This window comes from Panthera onca, chromosome D4, assembly GCF_046562875.1.
Source record: "Panthera onca isolate mPanOnc1 chromosome D4, mPanOnc1 haplotype 2, whole genome shotgun sequence".
NCBI lineage: Eukaryota > Metazoa > Chordata > Mammalia > Carnivora > Felidae > Panthera > Panthera onca.
The window spans coordinates 80,284,363-80,305,559 of NC_138351.1; the positions used below are offsets into that span (position 1 = coordinate 80,284,363).

General features: G+C 50.0%; 1 protein-coding gene across 3 annotated transcripts in view; it reads right to left on the bottom strand.

Moving 5' to 3' along the window:
• The window catches only part of CDK5RAP2 (CDK5 regulatory subunit associated protein 2), a 170,555-nt gene that overhangs the window by 17,128 nt on the left and 132,230 nt on the right, over positions 1–21,197 (bottom strand). For all 3 annotated transcript variants that reach the window (XM_078436550.2, XM_078436551.2, XM_078436549.2), the window contains 7 exons: positions 15,508–15,556; positions 12,662–12,837; positions 8,343–8,462; positions 4,160–4,276; positions 2,332–2,521; positions 1,390–1,511; positions 75–311 (listed from right to left, as the gene is read on the bottom strand). In XM_078436550.2, coding sequence (XP_078292676.2) covers positions 75–311; positions 1,390–1,511; positions 2,332–2,521; positions 4,160–4,276; positions 8,343–8,462; positions 12,662–12,837; positions 15,508–15,556 — 1,011 coding nt within the window. The remainder of the gene's footprint in view (positions 1–74; positions 312–1,389; positions 1,512–2,331; positions 2,522–4,159; positions 4,277–8,342; positions 8,463–12,661; positions 12,838–15,507; positions 15,557–21,197) is intronic.

Here is a 21,197-nt window from a genome sequence, read left to right on the forward strand (position 1 = left end):
TCAGAAGCTCACGTGTCCCAGTGACATGCACAGGGGCCGCAATCTCAGGAGGTTAGGAGGTGCGGGGGCAGTACCGTGCTTGTCCAGCTGCAGGGGCCACTCGGGGACACACGGGGTCTGGAGAGCCCCGGTGAGGGCTCCTTCCTGAGCCTTCTTCCCCTCCTTCGCCAGCTGCCCCTCCAGCTTGCTCTGCAGCGTGCTGTTGGTCTCGATGCTCCTTTCCAGCTGTCCCCGCAGAGCCTGGATCTCTGTTAGGAGACCGTGCAGGTCACTGAAAGGGTCCTGTCCCCTCCAGCCTTCTCCTGATGGCTCTGGAAACAAGCGCAAAGGGAAAACCTTGAACGTCTTCTGCCTCCAAAAGGTCAGCCATCAAAGGAGCGCAACAGGGTCTTAAACCCGCCATCGCCACCGCCCTCCCCTTCCTAAGAACTAGGTACAATTTAAAATAAGAACTTGACTTAAAAACAAAAATATTGGCAGACTTAATTGCCGCTATTCCACAGCCTAAATAAGAGCTGGAAATTAATTTTCGCTTCTGGCCATAAAAGCCTCGCAAATTGCACACCAAACCCCGAAATTATGTCTAGTAGTAATAAAATCTATTTGGGCTGGAATTATAGAATGAAAGGGGCTGATTTTAAGAGCCACAGTATATTAAAGAGGCACAACAGCAAGAATAAGAAAAGTGACTTGAGGAGAAAATGAAAGCTGTGAGGTGACCCTCTTCTAGCTAAACTTTCAACAGGGAGAAACCATCTGGAAAATTAGTTAAAAAACAAAACAAAACAAAACAAAAACCCTAGCACACCTCAAAAAAGATTCTGAAACATTAGACCTGACAGTCAAGTCCCTCTGATCTGGTGTCTAGAGGACCGGGGCCAAGCACCATCCCGCAGCAATGCCCTGCGATGTGGTAGGTGCTCCATAATCATGTGCTGAATGAATGGACCAAAGAAACACGCACTGGCAGGAAACGTGTAATCAGATTATTCCTTGAGTGTCTACTGTGTCCCAGGTACTGTGATAGTGTGCTGTTCAGAAATGAGCTCGTTTAATTCTCAAGACTCCACAGAACAGACATTAGGACACATGTTTGATGGAGGCAGAACCAGGCCCAGAGGGGCGAGGCGACCTGCAGACGGTCCCACGGCCCGGGAGCGAGGCAGAGAGAACCCAGGCCTCGGCTGGCCTGACCCCCCAGCCCGCATCCTTCCGAGTTTCTTGCTGCTGCAGAAGAAGAGTGGGCCCGAGGGGCTCGCTGAGAAGCGTGCCCCTCCGCCCAGGAGGCAAGCCTGGGTGTGACGGCGGCATTCCGGAAAGAGCGGCCAGCCCACAGCCCCGACGCAGCAGCCCCAGGACGGGAAGCGCCTCGGGCAGCGCGCCCAGTACCTCTCGGCCTCCTGTGCTCCTCGTCCAGCTTCGCGTACACCTTCAGCTCCACCCGCAGGGACTGCAGGAGCCTGTCGTTCTGGGAGAGCAGCTGCTGCCTCGACTTCGCCTCCTCCTGCACCCTGGAGAGGCCCCCCGGCCACAGGGAGGGGACGTTAATTCTGACGCACGGGGACTTGCTCTGACTCCACAGCCGCCAGAGTGTGGACGAGACTGACAAGCGTGGGTGACAATTCCAGTCACGGCCACTCCTTCCCGAGCGGCCCCCTGGGCCCGGCCCGGACGTGCGTGATCGACACCCAAAGCGTACGTGCTCTCAGTCCCCAGTGCACAGATAGCATATGAGGAAGTGAAGCTTAAAGGTTACGTCTCACCCAGGGGTGCAGAGCTCGGGAGGGCCCGGGACTGCACGATGGCAAGAGAGCGATCTTGCTGGGGGACAACTGGAAACGTGGGACAAGACAGAGGCGAGGGGAAACTGCAAAGGGGGCGGTCAGTACGAGCCCTTTCATATCTAAGTCGGACAAACGTCCCTCCTCTGCGCAGACTCCCCTCCGTGGCTTCCCAGTCACTCAGAGTGGAACCCCAGTCCTCCCCACGGCTGCGAGGGCCTACGGGACTCGGCACCCAGCCTCTCCGGTCCCCCTTCACTCCAGGCGCGCTGGCCTCCCTGCTCCGCCCCGCACAGGCCAAGGACACCCTGCCCCAGGGCCCCCACCCCTCCGCTGCCTTCAGGTCGCTGTTTAATTCAGAGAGGCCTACCCTGACGACCCCCGGAGAAAACCAGCCATCTGCCCCCCCCAGGCCCTACCCTCCTCCCTCAGACGATTCTGCTCCTTGTGCTTTGTTGTTCCCACCTGACGTCGTGTGCCTGAGTGTTTGCTGGCCTTCCCCGGCACTTGGGCAGGGGTCAGCGCGCCCCGGGGGGACCCTGACCGCTACCTGCTCAGTTCGCTGCGGGTGCTGCACACTTCCCGGAGAAGCTGCTGGGAGTGCCTGTCCCGCTCGCAGATCTCCTTCTGCAGCCTCTCATTCTCCTCCTTCAAGCAGGCGTACTCTCGCCGAAGGAGCTCGAGGTTCGCAGCCTTCCTGGAGAGGGACTCGCGTAATTTCTCATTCTCCTTCTGTTTATCTGCAAACACAAAAAAAGCACCACTGAGAAGAGACACCATTTGTTTTTTCCAACCCTATTACGCAAATACGGCCCTTCAGCTCAAGCACTCCAGGAATACAAAACAGAATGAGATTTAATCTGGCATTTATGATTTTGGCATTCCAATTATCTTATGCATTTTGGGCAGATAAATCTGTCAACATCAAGGCTGCAGATTAAACGTCACTGGGATGAAATGGGCCTGTTTAATTTTCTATACAATAATGGGCCGTGCAAACCTAGTTACTTTGCCGTCGCGGAGCAAACCGTGGGTATAAATTATAGACACAGGCAAGAAACAGTCCCAAACTCTGGCAACGGATGTGAGGAAAGTCCGTAAGCCCTCCGGTAAGGCCAGCAGGGCTGTGCAAAAAGCAACCTGGGGCCCCATCTGCTCCTCAGCCCAGGAGAGCACCTCTCCTGATGGAGAAAACACGCCCAGGACCCAGAGACGGGGCAGTTAAGAGCACGCCCCGGGGGCACAGTGGCATGTTCAAGTGCACTCTTCTGCCTACTCGGAATCTAGGGACAGAGAGATTAAGACTTCCTTCCCCAAGGTCACAAAGCCAAAGAGGGGCCGAGCTTTTCAGGTCCCACTCTTTGCCCCGGCATGCTGATTTCTGAGCAAGTGCTCCCCTCCTCCTTCACACTCCAGCCACAGTGAGCTTCCTACAAGTCCCGAGCGGTGGATACTCTCCCTGCCACTAATCCCCAGGCCTCTGTCTGCTCTCTTTCTTCTACTTAAAAGGCCCTGGCTCTTCTAAATCTTAGGCACCTTGGCTAATCCCTGCTGAGCCTTCTGGACTGAGCTCTTGAAGCCGAGCCTCTCCTGGGTGCTGTGCTCCCTGAGCCTGCCCTTGTCAAGCCTGATCCTCATGCTGGCCTGCCACGGGCTGCCCGGCTGCCTCTCCCATCAGACCACAAGTCCCTCAAGGGAGGGATTCATCTCTGTATCGGTCTACACAGGCCCTAACATGTTTGCTGAGTGAATGAATGATCTGCACAAGCCTGGACTCTGTCTCTTAAGACAACAGCCACATCAGTATCCTCTAGGGAAAGTAGAGACGCTGACCCACGTCCAGCTCTGCCCATTTCTAGACAAGGGACCACAGGCCGGTCAACTCCCCAGGCCTCAGTTTCTTACCTATAAAACAGGACTGATAATTCCTCCTTCCAGAAACATCTTAAGTATTGAGAGATACTGTAGGTGAAAGCTCTTGGGGACTAAGCTCCAAAAAGAAAGAATTAAGAGAAAGGATCTTCCTAAGAAATACTAGAAAACCTCCCTGATAGTAGGGAGTCTCTGGATGAGATTTTGGCACAGTAATGCATTTCTAGCCTTTCTCTCTTCCACCGTAAACTGAGGCAAACGAGAGGTGGCTGTATACTTATTAGAGACACTGTGCTAAGGGCTTCACAGAGATAACCGTCACAACTGCCCCCTGAGGTACTCTTATTTTACAGCTAATAATACTGAGGTTCAGAGAGGTTAAGGGACCTGCGCAAAGTCACAGAGCCACAGAATTTGAACCTAGGTTGGTCAGACTCCAATGCATTCTTCCCACGCCACAGAGGGCTGTGGGGTTCCAGCCGGCAGATGGCTCCGTTAGTTCCTACCTCTGGATCCCTTGGAGAGCATTGTATTGAGAGCCTGGTTCTGCTTCCTCAGGAAACAGATCTCTGATGTCAGAGAATTATGCAGCTCTGATCCATAAGCCAAACTGTTCGTAGAACCTATAAAAACACACATGTGAAGTGATTTATGGATAGTTGCCAGGTCAGTATGCACGGAACTTTCTAGAAAACAGTTTTAAACGAGGAGGAAACACAATATGCAATGGAAATGACTTCAGTGAAGCAGATGAGGTATCACAAGAGTCCAGAGGGAAATAAGAGTGAGCTTATTAAAGAGGAGGCAAAAGGCACCCCCTCCCGTTCTTACCTGCCCTAAGGGTGAACGAAGGTGAGTGGGTGACGGTCTTAACCTCCACGGATGTCTCTCCTGGGGTCCACACCTTCAGTAGACCTCTCCGCTGAGGCAAGCTCCCGGGCCCCAGAGCCAAAGCTGAAGTCTTCCCCTTTCCTCCCTCACCTCCCAAAGCTGCCCTCTTCTGCTTATTTCTGCTCCTATAGATGTTGTCACCACCACCCCTAATCTGAGCTGCAAACCTGGAGTCATCCTAACCACCACTCTCTGGCATTGCCCAAGCAGGCAATCACGACCACTGGCTCTTCCTCACCAGCGCCTCGGATGCCGGCCCACCCTTTTCCGTCCCTGTAGTTCAAGCTTCATCACTGCGCCCTGACCTTGCCCCCCTGCTACTCTGCCAGTGGGGGGCACGCAGTCCACTCAGGTTATCCCCTGCTCAGAAACACCTGACGGCCCTCCGCTGCGAAGACAGACAAACCAAACACAAGGCCCAAACTTCAGACCTCCATTATTTCACTCCAATCTCACGCACAGCCCGCTCCCTGTCTACCCTGGACTCTAGTGGCCTCGGATGCCGCCAAACTGAGCTACTTCTGTGCCCCCACATACCGTGCGGTCACACATCTCCCAGACCCTGTACAGTGAGGTCGTGAGGTCGTGAGGTCTTTATTCTCTGGGCCCCGAATGCCCAGCTCCTTCTTCACCTGTCAAAATCACAGTTGTCTTTCAACTCTCAGCTCAAGCTCACAGCCTCTGAGTATTTAATACGACAAAGATCAGGGTCCACAGCCAGACAGACCGGGGTTGAGGTCACTTACAAACTCTGACCAGTTTCCTCGTCTGTAAATATCTGCCCAGGCTGTGGTCTCTCTCCGAAAATCCCACTCCTTCCTCTGGCCGGACAGCTGCTCTGACACTCCCTCCACCTCAGCTTTCTGCACTGCACCCTGTGTAATGTCCAGAGCGTGGGGACGTGCTACCTACCCTCTGCAGAGCACAGGGCTTTCCGCGTGAGGCAGGCAGGTGCCTCCCTCCCCCCACCTTCCTTACTACACCACACGGCCAACATGCCAGAGCCTGCTTTCCCAGACCCCGGCGCAGCTAGAACACGGCCAGGTGCCGCTTCCGGTCAACGAGACGTGATGGGAAGCCTGCTGGAGGCTTCTGGGAAAGGTTTCTCACCCGGATGAAAAGAGCAGAGCAGGGGGAAGCCCCACCATCTTCGTCCCCATGCTTTGGACACTGTCCTGAGAGGATGTGGTATTATAGTGACTGCGGCCATCACAGATACTAAGTCCAAGCCCTGCTATCATTTCACGGAGTCATTAAACCTGCCTTGGAACTGCCTGCATCCACATTTCTTGTTATGGAAGACAACAGAAACCCCCATTGTCCACACCGGTTTTTCCTCATATTCTTCTCTCCGCAGCTGAAAGCATCCTGGTCCACAAAGGATTCCCTGTAACGTTCAAACTCCCCGTAAGGAAGCTATGACATCAGGCTTCCCAGAAGCCAATGTTCCACAGTCTTTCTGCACGACAGCACTCCCTTTCCTCGGGTTAATGACTCACAAATCATAATGTCACGTCGTTTTTTCATTCACGTATGTCTCTCCCCTATGAACTCTGCCGTCTTTTCAGAGACACCTGGGTTTGAATCATGGCTCTGGCTTCTTAATGGCTGTATGACCTCAGGTACGTCACACAACTTCCCCAAGTCTCCACGAGCCCAATAAAAATGATCAATGTTGGTATTATTACTGCTATTACCGTCTGTATTAATATCATAACTGATGATAGGCTAGAGCCCAAAACAGGACCAAACAGCCATCTGGATGAACAGGAAACATTCTGCAGAAGAAGTCTGCTCTGACCACAGCTAGCGTGGTCGCTTCTCAAAGGGAGACCCAGGCCAGAGAAGGGCTCCTGACAGAGCCCGAGCCAGCGGGGTCCAGTGCTGAGGTAAGAGGCCAGTCTTTCCTCTGAAGGTGTCACTACCAACTCCCCGTAACTGGTGACAAGCTACCACGTGAGATGACAGTTTTAACAATATTCCACCTCCAATCACAAGGAGCCAGGCCTTTCTCAAAGCCGCTCCCAAGATGAACGACTCACAGCAGGGGGGAGGCGGAGCCACTTTTCTTTCTTTGTCTTTTCAGAGATTGTGAAGACAAGGTGAGAACAGCGCGTCTTTCCACCAGCCACCAGCGTAAATACTTTATGAATGCCTTTTTTGTAAACCTTCCCATCAGAGTGAATTACTCTCCAGAGCAACTGCCACCTCCGTTGTAGCTGGTGGCCATGTGAGCCCCCAAATAATTCTATAATTGGATTTGCCAGGAAAAATGTAAAACAGAATGAATCTAATTCAGGCATTACCAAGAGTGAATGTGAAGGGTCCAGGCATGTATTTCTTCCCAGGGTTTGATAGGACTAATAACTCAGGTTAATCAATTTCTCTGGGGGTGAGAGACAGGGAGGGAGCAGGATGGGGGGTGGTGTGGAGAGTGGGGGAGGGAGGGAGAGGGAGGCGTGGGTGGGTCCACTCTGTTTATCTCGCACACCGCAGCACATACAGTACTCTGGAAAGATCCTTCCAGGCTGATGGCTACGACAGACCAGGGGTCCAAGGACTCAAGTGCTTCTACGGAGTTCATCTTTCTAGAACGCCGTGATTTAATCTCTAAAAACGTTTGCGTCCCCACTTGTTGCCGAGCTTTGCAATGTCCAACTAATAACGTTGTACAAAATAAAATAGTGAAATAACATGATAATGGCAAAGAAAACAACCACGTCTTGAGTGAGACACAGAGCAACGCCCTATTCAGAGCACTGCCTTATCGAAATCTCACGATGACTCTGTTTTGTACAATAATGAAAGCCGGGAGAGGTGGGGTGGCTTGCCCAAAAGCCCCCCAGCTGATACACGGAAGAGCCGGGGTCCACACTCAGCTCAGTCCATCTCCCAAGCAAACTCGGGCTCTTTCCCAGGGCACAAAGCTTCTCCCAAGGCACATTCTTCAGGTACGAAAACAATCTCTTTGGAGCAACAAGGAAAGATGTCCAAAAATATTCTGTTCAAGGAAAACAGGGACAGGCACAAAGTATTCTACCTTTTGGGCGAGGGAAAGAGTAAGAAGATATATTTGCATTTGCACTGAAAAACCACTGTAAGGATGTGGAAGACACCTACCAGAGGTGGGAGGAGAGGAGCCAGAAGAGGATGGATGGGCACAGAACGGAGGTACTAAGTTCTGTACCATGTGAATGTCTTCCCTACGGAAAAACCCATTTTTAAGTTCCGCATGGAAGAATATTCCATTCAGATCTAACTGTGTTTACGCAGGAATAATGGCGACCTGGGAACGGGCGTGTGAGACTCTCACCAAACTGCCTACACGCTAATACTTTTTAAAATCCATTACTGACAAAAAGACGAAACGCCGCTCTGTTTTATTTTAAAACCCCCTATCTGTTTCTCTACAGCCACCGACGTCACATGAGGAGCCAAGCACAATCCAGGGTGAAGGGGCCGGCGGACTCGTTCAGTGCCTGGGAAGTCACTCTGTGCCAGGGACCGTGCGGGCACCCTGCTGAAGTTAGCTCACTCAATCCTCATCGCACCAGGATAAAACGGGGATTATCGTCCCCACGTCATGAACACAGTACTGTAACTAACACGTTACAGTATTTCCGCAACGTTAAGTGAGGTCACCGTGGAGGTGAGCGGTGAGGTCAGGATTTGAGCGGAAATCTCTCTGGCCACCGGGGTGAGTTCTCCCCAACATGGGGAAAGCTTATCCAGGCAAATGTAACCGGAGTCCCTTCCCGGATGAAGCACAGGCAGGCTGGCGACAAGGTCCTCCCTTACCTTGATCAAATTCACACCCTTGCCTTTCCAGTTGTCCCCGAAGTTTCTCGTTTGTTTTGATTGATTCTTCTAAACGTCTCCTCAAGCTTCGAATTTCTTGTATATGTTCCATTACTAAGTCTACGGGAAGGAGAGTATTTTTAATTTAAAGTCTGAAGCCCCCAACAAATGGAATAATTTACGGATTATGCCACGATCTTGAAATTCTAAATCGTGCGGGATGTGTTGAGTCAGTCAGTAACTGGCGATTTTTTCCCAGGCATGGTGACCACAGCCCACAGACACAGCTCTGTAATGATTCTCTGCAGCCCTCCACAAGGAGGGGGCTTTACAGCACATGGAAAAATTATATTCCATACAATTTTAATGCTAGCTGTAATGCAGCCCTTTATTCTTCTAAATATCAAATATTAATTTAAAATCTTCCTTATGGTGAAACTAACAGATCACTTTCAAGTCTGCCTGAATTGCCTGAGAGTTGATTAAACTACCTTCATAATGAATCCAGATATTTTTGAGACTAATTCTCCGGAAGGAATATATTTATCCATTTGCCACTTACTAATTTAAGACTTAAACACAAAGCAAAATGATAATCCCGGTGCTAGTGAAAGTTGTAAGAAGGGTACTCTCAAGGGCACATCCTGTTCGTGTGAATATAAATGTGCGTGACTTTGGGGAACTATTTTTATCATTAGCCGTAGAAGGGTTCTTTTCCAATGTCTTTCCCCAAATAAGTCTACTTCTAGGAATCTATTCAAAGAGATCACCAGACATGCTGACAACCATGTGCCAGAATGCATGAAAATGTTAATCTTCAGCACTATACGGAGTACTTAAAACTGAAAATAACTCAGATTATTAAGTAAGCTGTGTTACATCCACCATGACGCGATATGACACAGCTACTGAAATTCTATCACGAGGACCATGTAATATCGCAGAAAAACACAGATACAAAATGGATTATCCAGCACAATTATAACTGTATTTAAAAGTTTACAGACAGAAAAGACACATAAACACACAAAAAAGAAAAGATACCTAAATATTGACAGCAGTTGCCTTTGGGTGTTAGATTTCAGGTTTCTCAAAACTTCTACACTGTATCTCAATATAACATTTAATAAGATGTAAAAATTTAAATTTCTCAAATGTTCTAAACTGAGCATGTCCTATTTTTCTAGCCTCTGCCACATCTCACTTGAACAAAGAAAGGAGGAGACACAGTTGCAATCTCGAGGTACACTCTAGAATCAGGATCTAAAGCCTAACCACATTGGGTATCCAAAGGCAAAACTAATGTCTTTAATTCATCAATTAGGGTACACTCAGTGTGTCTTAGTAATGTTTGTTTTAAAACATTAGACTAATGTTATGACCCAGTTTTAATTCCTCCAAAATGACTTTCATTTAAAAGTAGCACCATGTTACAGATCTTTTCCTAATTAAATAGTAATTCTGCCATGAATCTGAATGTTTATGAGGTGACTTAATTCCCGGGCCTTCAGCTATCTCGATTAATGCCGGAAGTGCGGCCAGTCATCTGGTGGAACGTGCGAGGCCCTCGCCGCAGCCCGCAGCCGGGGCAGCCAGGTCCTGGTGGCACCTCCCGTCCCTGCCTGGCTGCCTCGCAAATCTGCCGGCGGCCAGTCAGGACGGAGTGAGGCGGGAACTTCTCTATTTTGACCGCAGTCCTCCGCGCGGGTTTAGATCTGCATCACCCGCTGCCGGCTTCTGGGGTAACAGCGCTAGGCAGCCATCGGCCCGCGTCACCTCCCGCTGAGTCTGGCCAGGGGCTGGAAGCATCGCTAGGGCTTAAGGAAACAGCCCCAGTGGAACTGGACACCACTTATTAATTATGCAGCCCTAACCGAGAGGGGGAAACACAACACTCATCTTTACGAAACGGGAGAAAAACAGCTGTCCCTCTTACAACTAATAAATATCCTTCTGACGAACGCGAACTCTTTAAAGCCAAAAATCCTGCAAGAAGCAACCGCTAAAACCCGCGTGTGCATCTTTGGCCTCGGAGTTCCACTTCACAGAATCGAGGAGAAGAAAATGCCCCAAAATAAGGAGAAAGAAAGCTTCGTGTTCAAAGATACTCCCTTGCAGCAGTGTTCGTAATTGTGGAATTTTAGAAAGGACTGAAATGTTCAGCAACGGGGGAACATAAGGAAAACTGCAGTTCAGCCATTCAACGGACTATATTCTAAAGCCACTAAAAATGATGTTATGTAACAACATGTCAGAAAGCTTATGATATAATGTCAAGTGAAAAAAGGAAAAATCCTTAAATTATCTCTCTACTTAGAATAAAAACACGACAAAAGGAAAAACAGATGCAGAGACCAAAAGTCTGAAGAGAAGCAAACCAAAAAAGCTAAAAGTGAAGTGTATTAGGAGGGCTCCAGAGAACACTGTCCCCATTCAGGAAAGTGCTTGGTAAATTCACCGGGAGGGCATGATAAGCCCAAGGTCAGGGGTGCCCAGAATAATGAGTCGTAGAGGAGATGCCTAAACGGTTCTATATTGGAAATAAACCAAGGTTGGCTGGGGGGGGGCAGACATGTTGGGAGGGTAGGAAAAAAGAGGGGCAGGCGAGAGAAAGCAGAGAGAGGTACCCAGCACCATATCAGATGGGTTTGAAAGAACAGAGATCTCAAACATTCCCATTAAATGATCTGGCCTGCTGCACTATAACCCCCCACTGCCTTATAATTCCTCAAGCCCTCAATCAAGTATGTTTCTCCCACAAAGGCCTTGTAGGAGTCGATTCGGGGGTTCTTGGAAAGGGAGTGAGCTCCATGCCAGGTTGATACAGTACAGAAGGAAGTGCAAATAAGGACAAGGAAACAACTCATACGTCTGACCCAAATCAGCAGAAGGCAGATCAAAGAGCCAGAAATAACCGAGAGAGACCTAGTACACAAAACTCACAGAAGTCACACAGGGATACAGCCAGAGATCCAAAGAAGGCAAATCTAGGTAACTGGCTACTAGAAGAACCCAGGTAACACCTCAGTTATATCACACGTGTATATTCCATGCTCCAGGTATGTTTTCAGACTGTGCTCCTCTGGGCTCGGGGTATCCTAGAGAAGCCTCAGAAGCCACCAGGGAGGATAAAGGCTCTACCTGTAGCCCTTTCACATGTTTGGCCTCCATGTAAAGTTTCATCTGAAAAAAAGGGGGGTGGAGCTCTGTTGCTAAAAAAGATTTTGATTTTCGAAAACCACGTTCTATGTGATCAGGTGTCAGCAAAAGGCTTTTAGAATGGAGGTGCCAGTGTCTGATTCGTGCTCTGGGTCCACTCTGGGTGTCTTGCAAACAACCACTGGAAGAAAGGAGAGACCAGAGGATGTCAGCTGAGGTCCAGAATGTATACCAAGGGCCAGAAAACCACAGCTCCTAGGTCGAACCCACCTACCACCTGTTTTGGTAAATAAAGTTTTATTGGAACACAGCCACACTCGCTCATTTACGTTTTGTCTATGGCTGCTTTCTGCTACAACAACAGGATTGAGTAACTACAACAAAGACCATATGCTCCCCAAAGCCCAAAATATTTACTATCTGGCCTTTGCCAGGAAAAATTTGCCAATCCCTCACCTATATTATCCCTCGAACTTCTGAAATACATTGACTTATAAACATGAATCCCTCCCTAACACCCAACAGGAGGTAATGAAGACTGTAAATGCAGAAGAGGTAAAAGGGAGCTCGGGTAGATGGAGGCTTGGGAGACTGATTCTACCGACTGAGCCCATGGGTCACAGTCAGAGGCAGGACAAGGGACTGAGCCGAAGGATGAAGGGTCACACACTAAAGGGAAATACTGCAGATTGACAGAAGTACAAAATGTTCAAATGGTGGGTGGTGGGGGCGGGGGGGGCGTTAGGTGCTCTGGGGAATCTGTACGATTCAAAGCAAGAGTCTTCAAAGCGACAGTGCCTCGGAAAGCGTCTGAAAGGAACACCAGGAAATTAACCACACTTGGAACAGACACATAACCTCTGCTTTCCAGCCTGTTTTCTGCCACTGTCAGAAGCACGAGGAAATGGCAAATCACGTAATAAGTCATCATTAAGAAATAAAAATGACTCTTCCCCAATCACCAACACTTTCAACAACCGCAGCTTTCCCTGGTGATAAATGATAGTCTGAATGACCAGCTTTGGCCCTGCCAGGATCTCCTTTCATCAGACAAATATTCGAATGTCACTACGCTCTGCTTACTCAGGCAAGACGGCATATTACTGTTTAAACCAGGAAACCTTGGCCGCATCTGAAGTGCTTAGCAAAGCTCAGCTTACCTTGAGAAAAATGGTTCGCCATTACCGAGGTCCTCCCGGTCTCACTGTCTTGCTTCTGGTCTCGGGAGAGGCCGGAGGACTTCTCAGACATCTCACAGTCGGACAACGCGTGAGAGGCAGAAGGCTCAGGAGACTCAGGCAGGATGTGTTGGTAGGTTAAATTGTCTTCCTCAATCCTTGACCATAGGGATTGAAAGAGAAATCGTTTCCCACACTAAGATTCCAAGCCAGGACCATGACTTGGGAACAAACACTTAAGATCACTTGGTCCCTTGTCATTTCCCCGTATTTACAACTTTGTTTTGGAGCCCTTTTGCTTCCCCAGAGCAGTTTTTAGTGAGGACGCTCTAAAAACAAAAAGCACTCCGTGGGCTTGAGTCTGGAGCCAGTGAAGGGGGAGCCACTATGTGGCTTATGGGAGGGAGCCTAAGAAAGAGCACGGGTCAAAGGCAGCTGCTTATCGAGGGCTCCCTCTGTACCAGGCATGTTAGACGTACTACCTTGCCTGGTCCCCACAGAAACCCTCTGAGGCAGGGACGATCATCCTCATTCAGAGCTGGGGAGACTGAGCTGCATCACAAGCTTGCTCACTGTCTCACAGCTTCTTAGTGGCAGAGCTCACACTTGAACCCAGGTCTGTCTGGCTCTGGGACCCCAGAGGAAAGTGGGAGGCCACCTCAAACCCATGAAGAGGCCTTATGGGTTTAAAACTCTCAAAACCCTCACGGCCTCCAAGCAGGTCCCAAAACCACCACTCTGGCAATCATCTGGTTATTAACCTGTATTTGCCAAGAGCCACCTAAGCCATAAGGAAGAATACCCTGAACTCTGCGAAAAGCCCACCTGAATCTCCATTATAGATAAGCTCCTTAATTTAAGCTCTTTTTTTTCTCCCACTTTTTCCTATTACTTCTTGTCTCATTATTCATGAGCTCAGACAAGAGCAAAGGACTCCGGAGCTGCCACGCATTCATTAACAGGTAAACACCAGATGCAACTTCACCCAGACAGTGTGATGGACGCACGGGCTTGTCGCTGCCTTGCCAAAGTGCCGAATGGGCCAAGGGCACCCATTTAATTAGCTTAGGAGTGACCCGTGTGAGCGCTAAGCCTACAGCTGAAAAAGGCAGAACAGAAGGAAAAGAAACAAACCTGTCGGAAACGGGAAGGGTGACACATGGTTAAGGGGGCTGAAAGAGGCTCCACTCACCCCCCCCCCCACCCCCCGCCCCGCAGCCCATTCTCCAAGCAACCACGGGCGTCTTTCACAACAGCAAATCTCTTGCCTGGCCCCAGCTTACCCTCCTTCAAAGACTCCCCTCTTCCTGCAGCACAGAATCTGCGCTCTTAACAGAGAATCTGAGGACCAGTCCAGCAAGGCCCTGCCTGTCCTCTGGCCTTGACCCTTACGTTCCCGGCACCAGCTCGCAGGGCCATGTCTCCCTCGCCTCACACACGGACACTCTCCGGCAATCCCTGCCCCTGGCCTCATCCTTTAGCTCTCAGTTACGACCGCCTCCACCCTGGAGGCCTTGCTTGCCCTCTCCACAGCCCGCCACTGCAATGTGATCCGTTATGAGAAGGATGGGAGCGGAGGGTCGAGCCGGGAGGGATCTGCAAAAATACTACAGTGGGAAAGGGGTTTTCTTCCGAACTCACAGAAGCTCTGATTAAAACCTCCTCCGGTGAGCGGTGATGCCTCCCCACCTGCTCCCTCTGATGATATGGCCTTCGACAGGCCCATAAAATCTACAGTTCTGCACCCCAGACTGGTCTCTACTTCTTTATCTTAGCCCCAGAAGCCCAAAGGGTCGCTGCTCCAAAGAGGAGGGAAATACCCCATAGCACTAACAACAGTCAGAACCTCTAACCAGTAAACAGAGGAGGACGACACCTTGACCCTCCCTGTGGGCCATCGAGGCAAACTAAGAAAGTATACATTTATTCCATGAACGTTTTGTGAATTCCAACTATACGCTACACACTTGGGGCTGGAATTCGAGACACAGTCTCTGTCCCCAAAAAGGCAATTTGCGGTAATAAGACCTCAGGAGTATGACAGACTCAGGTTCAAACTCCAGCTCTGCCTTTTCAAGGCAAGCATGCAACTCTGACCCTCCCTAAAATGGGAACAACAATGCTTGCCTCCTAGGGTCAGAAATAATGAACGCGGATGCCTAGGGCAGCAGCGGACACACGCCAACACCCGGTTATACGTTAGCCGCTTTCCCGTTCCGGGGAATTCTGGGAGCGGGAAGGTAAATGCAGGAAGCGTCACATGGCCATGTGGTAAGTGCTACAATGTGACGAGGTGCCAAATGCTACAGGAAGAATCGCTGATCCCGGGAAGTCGTAGAGAGACGGGGGCGCCGGGGAGAGCCAGGTTCATCGCCACGAACGCCGACTCTGCTGAAGGACTTCCAAACTACAACAGGAAGTCGAGCATACGGCCCGTGTCCAGGCACGGGCTGGAGAACAGCAACAGGTCAGATAAGACCGCAGCACGGGGAACATGACAGAAAGAAAGACGGGTCAGACCGAGGAGGGCCTCAAGCGTCAGGCTAAGGCATGTGACGTTTAGCCTGCAGGTACCCAGGGGCCGGCAGAAGGAACGTGTCGTCCCAGTCACAGAACCTAACAGAGAAATGCCACGAATGACCTCAAACGACTGACTGAAGGCTGCGGGAAACACAGCGTAAACTGCTCGCTTTGCGAGGGCACCGTCAGTTTCACAGGTGTTTACGCTTTACGTACAAGAGGCAGGGGACTCGCTGAACGGGAGGGAGCCACAGTGTACCCAGCAGACCGACCAACCGCCATCTTCTTCCCGGACGCCACACACTCACCTCTCCGTCGGTTCATTCTGGGTGCTCATTTCCACTTCAGCCGATTTCCCTGGAAGCAGAAAGAACATCAAGAAGAAGGAAAACATTAAAAAACAAACAAACAAACAAACAAACCCCAAGTGATCCCTAATAATCTCTGACTCATACATCTGCAGAGGCCCTGCTCCATTTGTTTAAATGCTTTTTCTAACAATCCCGGGTATTTAAAGTAGGATGACCGAGAACACATTCAGACCACAGGCTCCTCCTTCATCACTGCTCTGGCACCAGCTCTGGAGGGACGGGACAGCCCTGAGTCTAAAAAGCGATCACAAAGGCACTGCTGGGTGCATGCTCTTTTTCCTTCTCTAAAACTCTCAACAGAATATATCCTCATTACAGGAAACGGGTAACAGAGACAAGAAAAAGAACATGACCGTCCTCCAGGTACCTACAACAGACATGCCGTGGACTTCCTTCCATCCTTTTTTCCCACGCGTTTTGGCCTGGGTGACACTGCACTGGGGCTTAATTGTTTTCCCTTCGAATTTTATTATTAGAAGCATTTTTCTTACTGAATTTGCTTTAGAAACATAGGTTTTAATGGCTGCATTAATATTCCACTGTAGGCACGCATGTACCAGTTTCTGCCGGTCCCTTTATCTGACATTTAGGTCATCTCCAATTTTGCACTTTTATAAATAAAGGAAATACACATCTTTGTACATACAGCTTTATCTGCATTTAAATGATTTCCTCAGGAAAGACTCTCAGAAGTGGGATTAGCAGGCAGAGGAGTATGTGAGTGCAGCTGAGTAAGCCAGCGCCTGCAGCAGGGGAATGACTACCAGAAATGGGGAAAGACAACAAAATAAAGCTCGAAACGTAGCTGGGAAGAAGACGCTCGGCTCCCCCTGCACGGCCCCGTTTGCTGTCTGAAAGGAAACACGGGAGCCCAGATTTCAAAGAGACTAACAACTTCATGTTAAAAATACTTCAGAACTCTGGAAATTGCAGCCTGGGATGAGCTCTTTGAAGAAGCTAACGTGTGGCTAAAGGAAAAAACAAACCCTTCTGTGGCCGTACTTGAAACATGAGACTATAATTAAAGTGCACCCACACATACCATTTTCAAAACTACTCCTAAAAGGGAAAGTTCTCGAACACCACAGCGCAGAGGAAAGGAGCACCCGGAGCCTCGCGTGTTTGCCTCGTGCCTTGTGGTCCCCACCACGTGCTCCCGGGGCCGGCTGGTGTTGCTCTCGGGGCCCCCTCAACACCCCAGCAGCACAGCCACGGGCACCGAGAGCCAGCACGATGTCCCGAGGGCTTGAGAGTCACCTGCCATGGCATGGCATCAGCGGGCACCGGGAGAGGGCCAGCCAGGCCCCCGGATCAGGGCATCGGCGGGCACCGGGAGAGGGCCAGCCAGGCCCCCGAGATCAGGTGCCCGGCCCCAAAGATGGCTCCTTGACACTGACCCCGTCCGGAACAGTGGCAGGATTTCCACTGTACAGAAAAGAGGTGCAAATCCAGAAGGTGTGATGTGGCCCCTCTTACTCTGCTCAACTCACTCGATCACCTACTTGAGCACATGCTCCAGTGAAGCAAAGGATTCAGAGATACTCCAGAGCTAGCTCAACCACAAAACTAGGTCTTGATCCTCTTGGTTACATCCTGATCAAAAATGCAGTGACACTGTGGCTCCCCAAAAGGCAGAGAGAGGTTGACAGGCCCCTGCCACAGTGGACGGGTTCCACCTTTCTGTCTTCTACATTCCTGGTCAAGAGGGGAAATATCCATTTGACTGGGTCTATTTCCAAGACGCTGACTTGCAGTCCCGGGCGGCAAGACCCCCGTAAACGGGCAGCGACAAGTGCTGTTAGAAGAACAACTCGGCATTTTCCATCTCGCACCTGCACAGGGCTGCTTACCAACATTCAGCCGGTAAGATTCTGGCCCTAAAACCCTGAGGATGGCCCATCTGCCCAGCCCGGTCCTCCAAGGGGCCCAGCAGTCTACACGTACCAGCCTAGCACACGATAGCACCACAGCCTGCCTCACCGTGCAATCGCCCTCCAGGAGCACAGACACACACCTCGGAAACCGCACAGGGCAGGGTACCACTGGTCGGGGGCAGGCTTTAAGCACTCTGGGGCTTCCGACCAAAAATTCATCTTGTAACTATCAAAAAAACAAAACAACAACAACAACAACAAAAAAAACACCTCAATTCCTTAATAAAATCCACGACCACAGAAGGAAGTGTCCTGAGACCACCCAAAGCACGAGTTTCTCTGTCTTCAAACAGGACGTCCTTCGAGGAGTCTGTAAGGACTCAACAACTGTATCCTGCCCATTCCCCAGCCACAACAGAGTTCTTTAAAACCAAACGACAAATGGTTAGCGTGGGAGTCACAGGGACGTCATTACGAGTGGTGCGGTGAACTTCGTGGTGGAAACTGCTCCACACAGGTGACAGGTACCAACTGTCTGGCTGTTCCAACAGCTTAGGGAGCGTGGCATGAAGGCACCGCTTCCATCTTTCAGGCAAATCTTACCGCTACGCCTAAAAGCTGGGTCGTGGCGGGGGCCTCACCTTGTCAAATAAAAACTCGTCTAGTCACCCGCTCCACATGTGAACACGAGAATTATCACGCAGGACCTGCAGGACTGGCCGGCCCGCCCTCCTCCCTGCACCGGTCCATCGCGTATGCTGCCTCCATTTGAGAGGCCTCTTTTGAAACAGGACTCCTTTGCTCAAAGTCCATCGGTCGTAGAGAACCCGGTTCAAATATCATAGCCTGGCATCTCCTCCACGGCCCAAATGTTTCTTCCTTTCCGTCCGCCAGTAATTTGTATAACGTGCTTACACTCTCCCCCTGGTGCCCGTGCTGGACACTGGGGATACAGAGGTGACTGAGGGGCCACCCGACCCTCAATGAGTTCACAGCTGAGTGGGGACAAGAGACCCAAAAGACAATTACACTACTGAGCTGTGACAAGGGACAGCACGGGATACCACGGGAGGGCGCACAGAAGAAATGAACATGACCCAGCCTGGACCATCGGGGCAAATTTAGAGGAGGTAACGACAGACAGATATTTGAGGCAGGAAAGGACTGCTGTATGCAGATAGGAAGCAGCTAAGGCGCTACGTGGAGGGCAGATCCCAGGGCTACTTAGGAGGAAAAATGTGCCATTTTACCGGAGAGCCTGGTTCACCATGCTAACTCGACCCCGCATGCCCATTACGGCTCCCAAAATACCTCTCCCCATCAAGTATGAATCCTTCCAATACAGAATACCCCTCCAATACCCCTTCCTCCTGGAAGACTTCCCTTCCGAGCTCAGAGATACCTCTCCCTCCAGGTCCCTACTATGCGGGTCAGACAGAGTCAGACACAGAATGGAAGGGAGCCCCAGCGTAAGATCCAAACCACACAAAACTAGCAGTATTGCCCGCAAATCCTGACTGGGCACCACATGTATGGCCCCGGCCTAGTTTGGAAGGCCGGGACGAGACGAGGTCCCCATCTTCCAGGAGTTTATGCTGTCAAGAAATAAAATATGCTCACGAGAAATCACTGCTGTCACCTCCTGAGCTCCCAAGATTGGTCAGGCAGGATACCAGACACTTGAAATAATCTCATTTAATCCTCAGAAATAACTGCGCAAGACAGGTAGTACTCCCCCACAGAGGAAATCTGACCATGAAAGGGATAAGAGAACCATAAGGCTGAGATTTGAACTCAAGTCTGTCTGGCTCCAAAGGGTCTGTTCTGTCCACCCTGGCAGAGTGTCCTTCACAAGGCCGGACGTAATTGTCATGTGCAAGCTACGAACAACCCAGAATAAAAAACCAAACAGTTTTGCTTCCACCTGGGGTGAACAAAGAAAGCTTCCTAGAAGCTTTCTAGAAGGGAAGAGACAGTGAAAGCCTGCTAGCAAAGGGAGTGGTTTGAACAAAGTCCCAGAAGTGGGGAGTTGCAAGCAAGGCCCACAGCACAGAGGTACAGACCAGACACCCGAAGTGACAAGAGTGTGGGAAGTACCACATCATGGCGGTCAGGAGGTCAGGCTGTGGAAGCAAACTGCCCGGGCTCAAATCCAGACCCTGCTACACCTAGTGCAGCCCTGAGCCAGTATGTTAACTTCTCTGCTCCTTGTTTCTTAAATGAAGATGATGGGGGCGCCTGGGTGGTTCAGTCAGTTAAGCGTCCGACTTCGGCTCAGGTCATGATCTCGCAGTCTGTGAGTTCGAGCCCCGCGTCGGGCTCTGTGCTGACGGCTCAGAGCCCGGAGCCTGCTTCGGATTCTGTGTCTCCCTCTCTCTCTGCCCCTCCCCTGCTTGCTCTCTGTCTCTCTCTCAAAAATAAACATTAAAACAATTTTAAATGAAGGTGATGAACCGTACCTTCTCCTAGGCTGAGAACAATGCCTAGCATACAACATGCAGCTGCTAAAGACCAGCCTTCCTCATGGCTTCCCCATCATCATCATCATCACCACCACCACCACCATCGAGACGGTAGTGGGCTAGACGAGGCAGACAGTGGGAGGCCTTGAAAGTAATGAACAGTTTAGGTTCTTCCTGCAGGCAGAGGAGAGTCAAGAGAAAGGACCCCAGCGGTTGCCTTCTATTCACGTGGCTAAACCCTGACAAACCTGGTGAGCTGCTGGAGGAAAGAGGCTGCCTCACCATCTCCTACCATCTTCCCCAGTGCTTACTCAGACATTCCTGGCGACAACGCCGTCCTCCTCATTTACGCTACTGGCCTTGGGGGGCACTCTGGGCGAGGACACAGTGGAAAAGCTGGGACTGCAACCCCAGTTCTCCATCTACTTTGGCTCCCAACCCACTTTTAGAATCTGAAATTTGCAGATCCTCATCTCAGAAAAATGCACAGAGGCAGAGAAATCTTGCAGGGTTCTGGACCCCTAGTGAAATCCCTAGCTTGTGAAGCTAGAAAACACACCCGGCTCTCATCCTTACAAGGAGTGAGAAACCACACCACCATCCTACCAACTAAATATTGTTAAAGGAAAGCAGGGATATATACAAAGATTCCGGCATGGTGTTCTTTCAATAGCCCCAAACTGGAAACAATCTAAATGTCCACCTAACGGGGAATGATTAAGTGAATTACGGGACATTCATACAAAAGAATGCTCTGCAGTCACTAAAACTTACAATGTAGGTTAATATTTATTATCTACAACTGGACAGAGGGAAAGGCTGCAAAGAGTTCTAGTTCCACAAAAAATACATATACGTATAAAACAGAACTGAAAGTATAAATTCCAGGGTGTTCATTTTTGCTGTATAAATAATGCAATTATAGGAGTATTTGCTTATCTGTTATTCTACCATAAACAAGTACTGCTTTGTATTAATAAAAAAAAAAAAGTTATATTTAAAATTTTTAGGAACTCATGCCATGCAATTACCTCAAATATAAAACTACTTTACAATAAGCTCCTTTCATAATGCAGGAGCCAGACCCCTCGGATAGCATCCAAGAAAGACCCACTTTGGTTACATTTTACTAAGAAAGGAAGTTAGAGAGAGGTACCTGAGACTTTTACGCCTTTTGTATACAAGAAAATAAAGTTCTGTGTTTGTGTTGTCTGCTAAGCCTGAAGTGCTTTCTACTTCCAGAACCAGCAAGAAACAAGAAGTGAGATCTCCTTGGGCTTGTCAAGGTAAA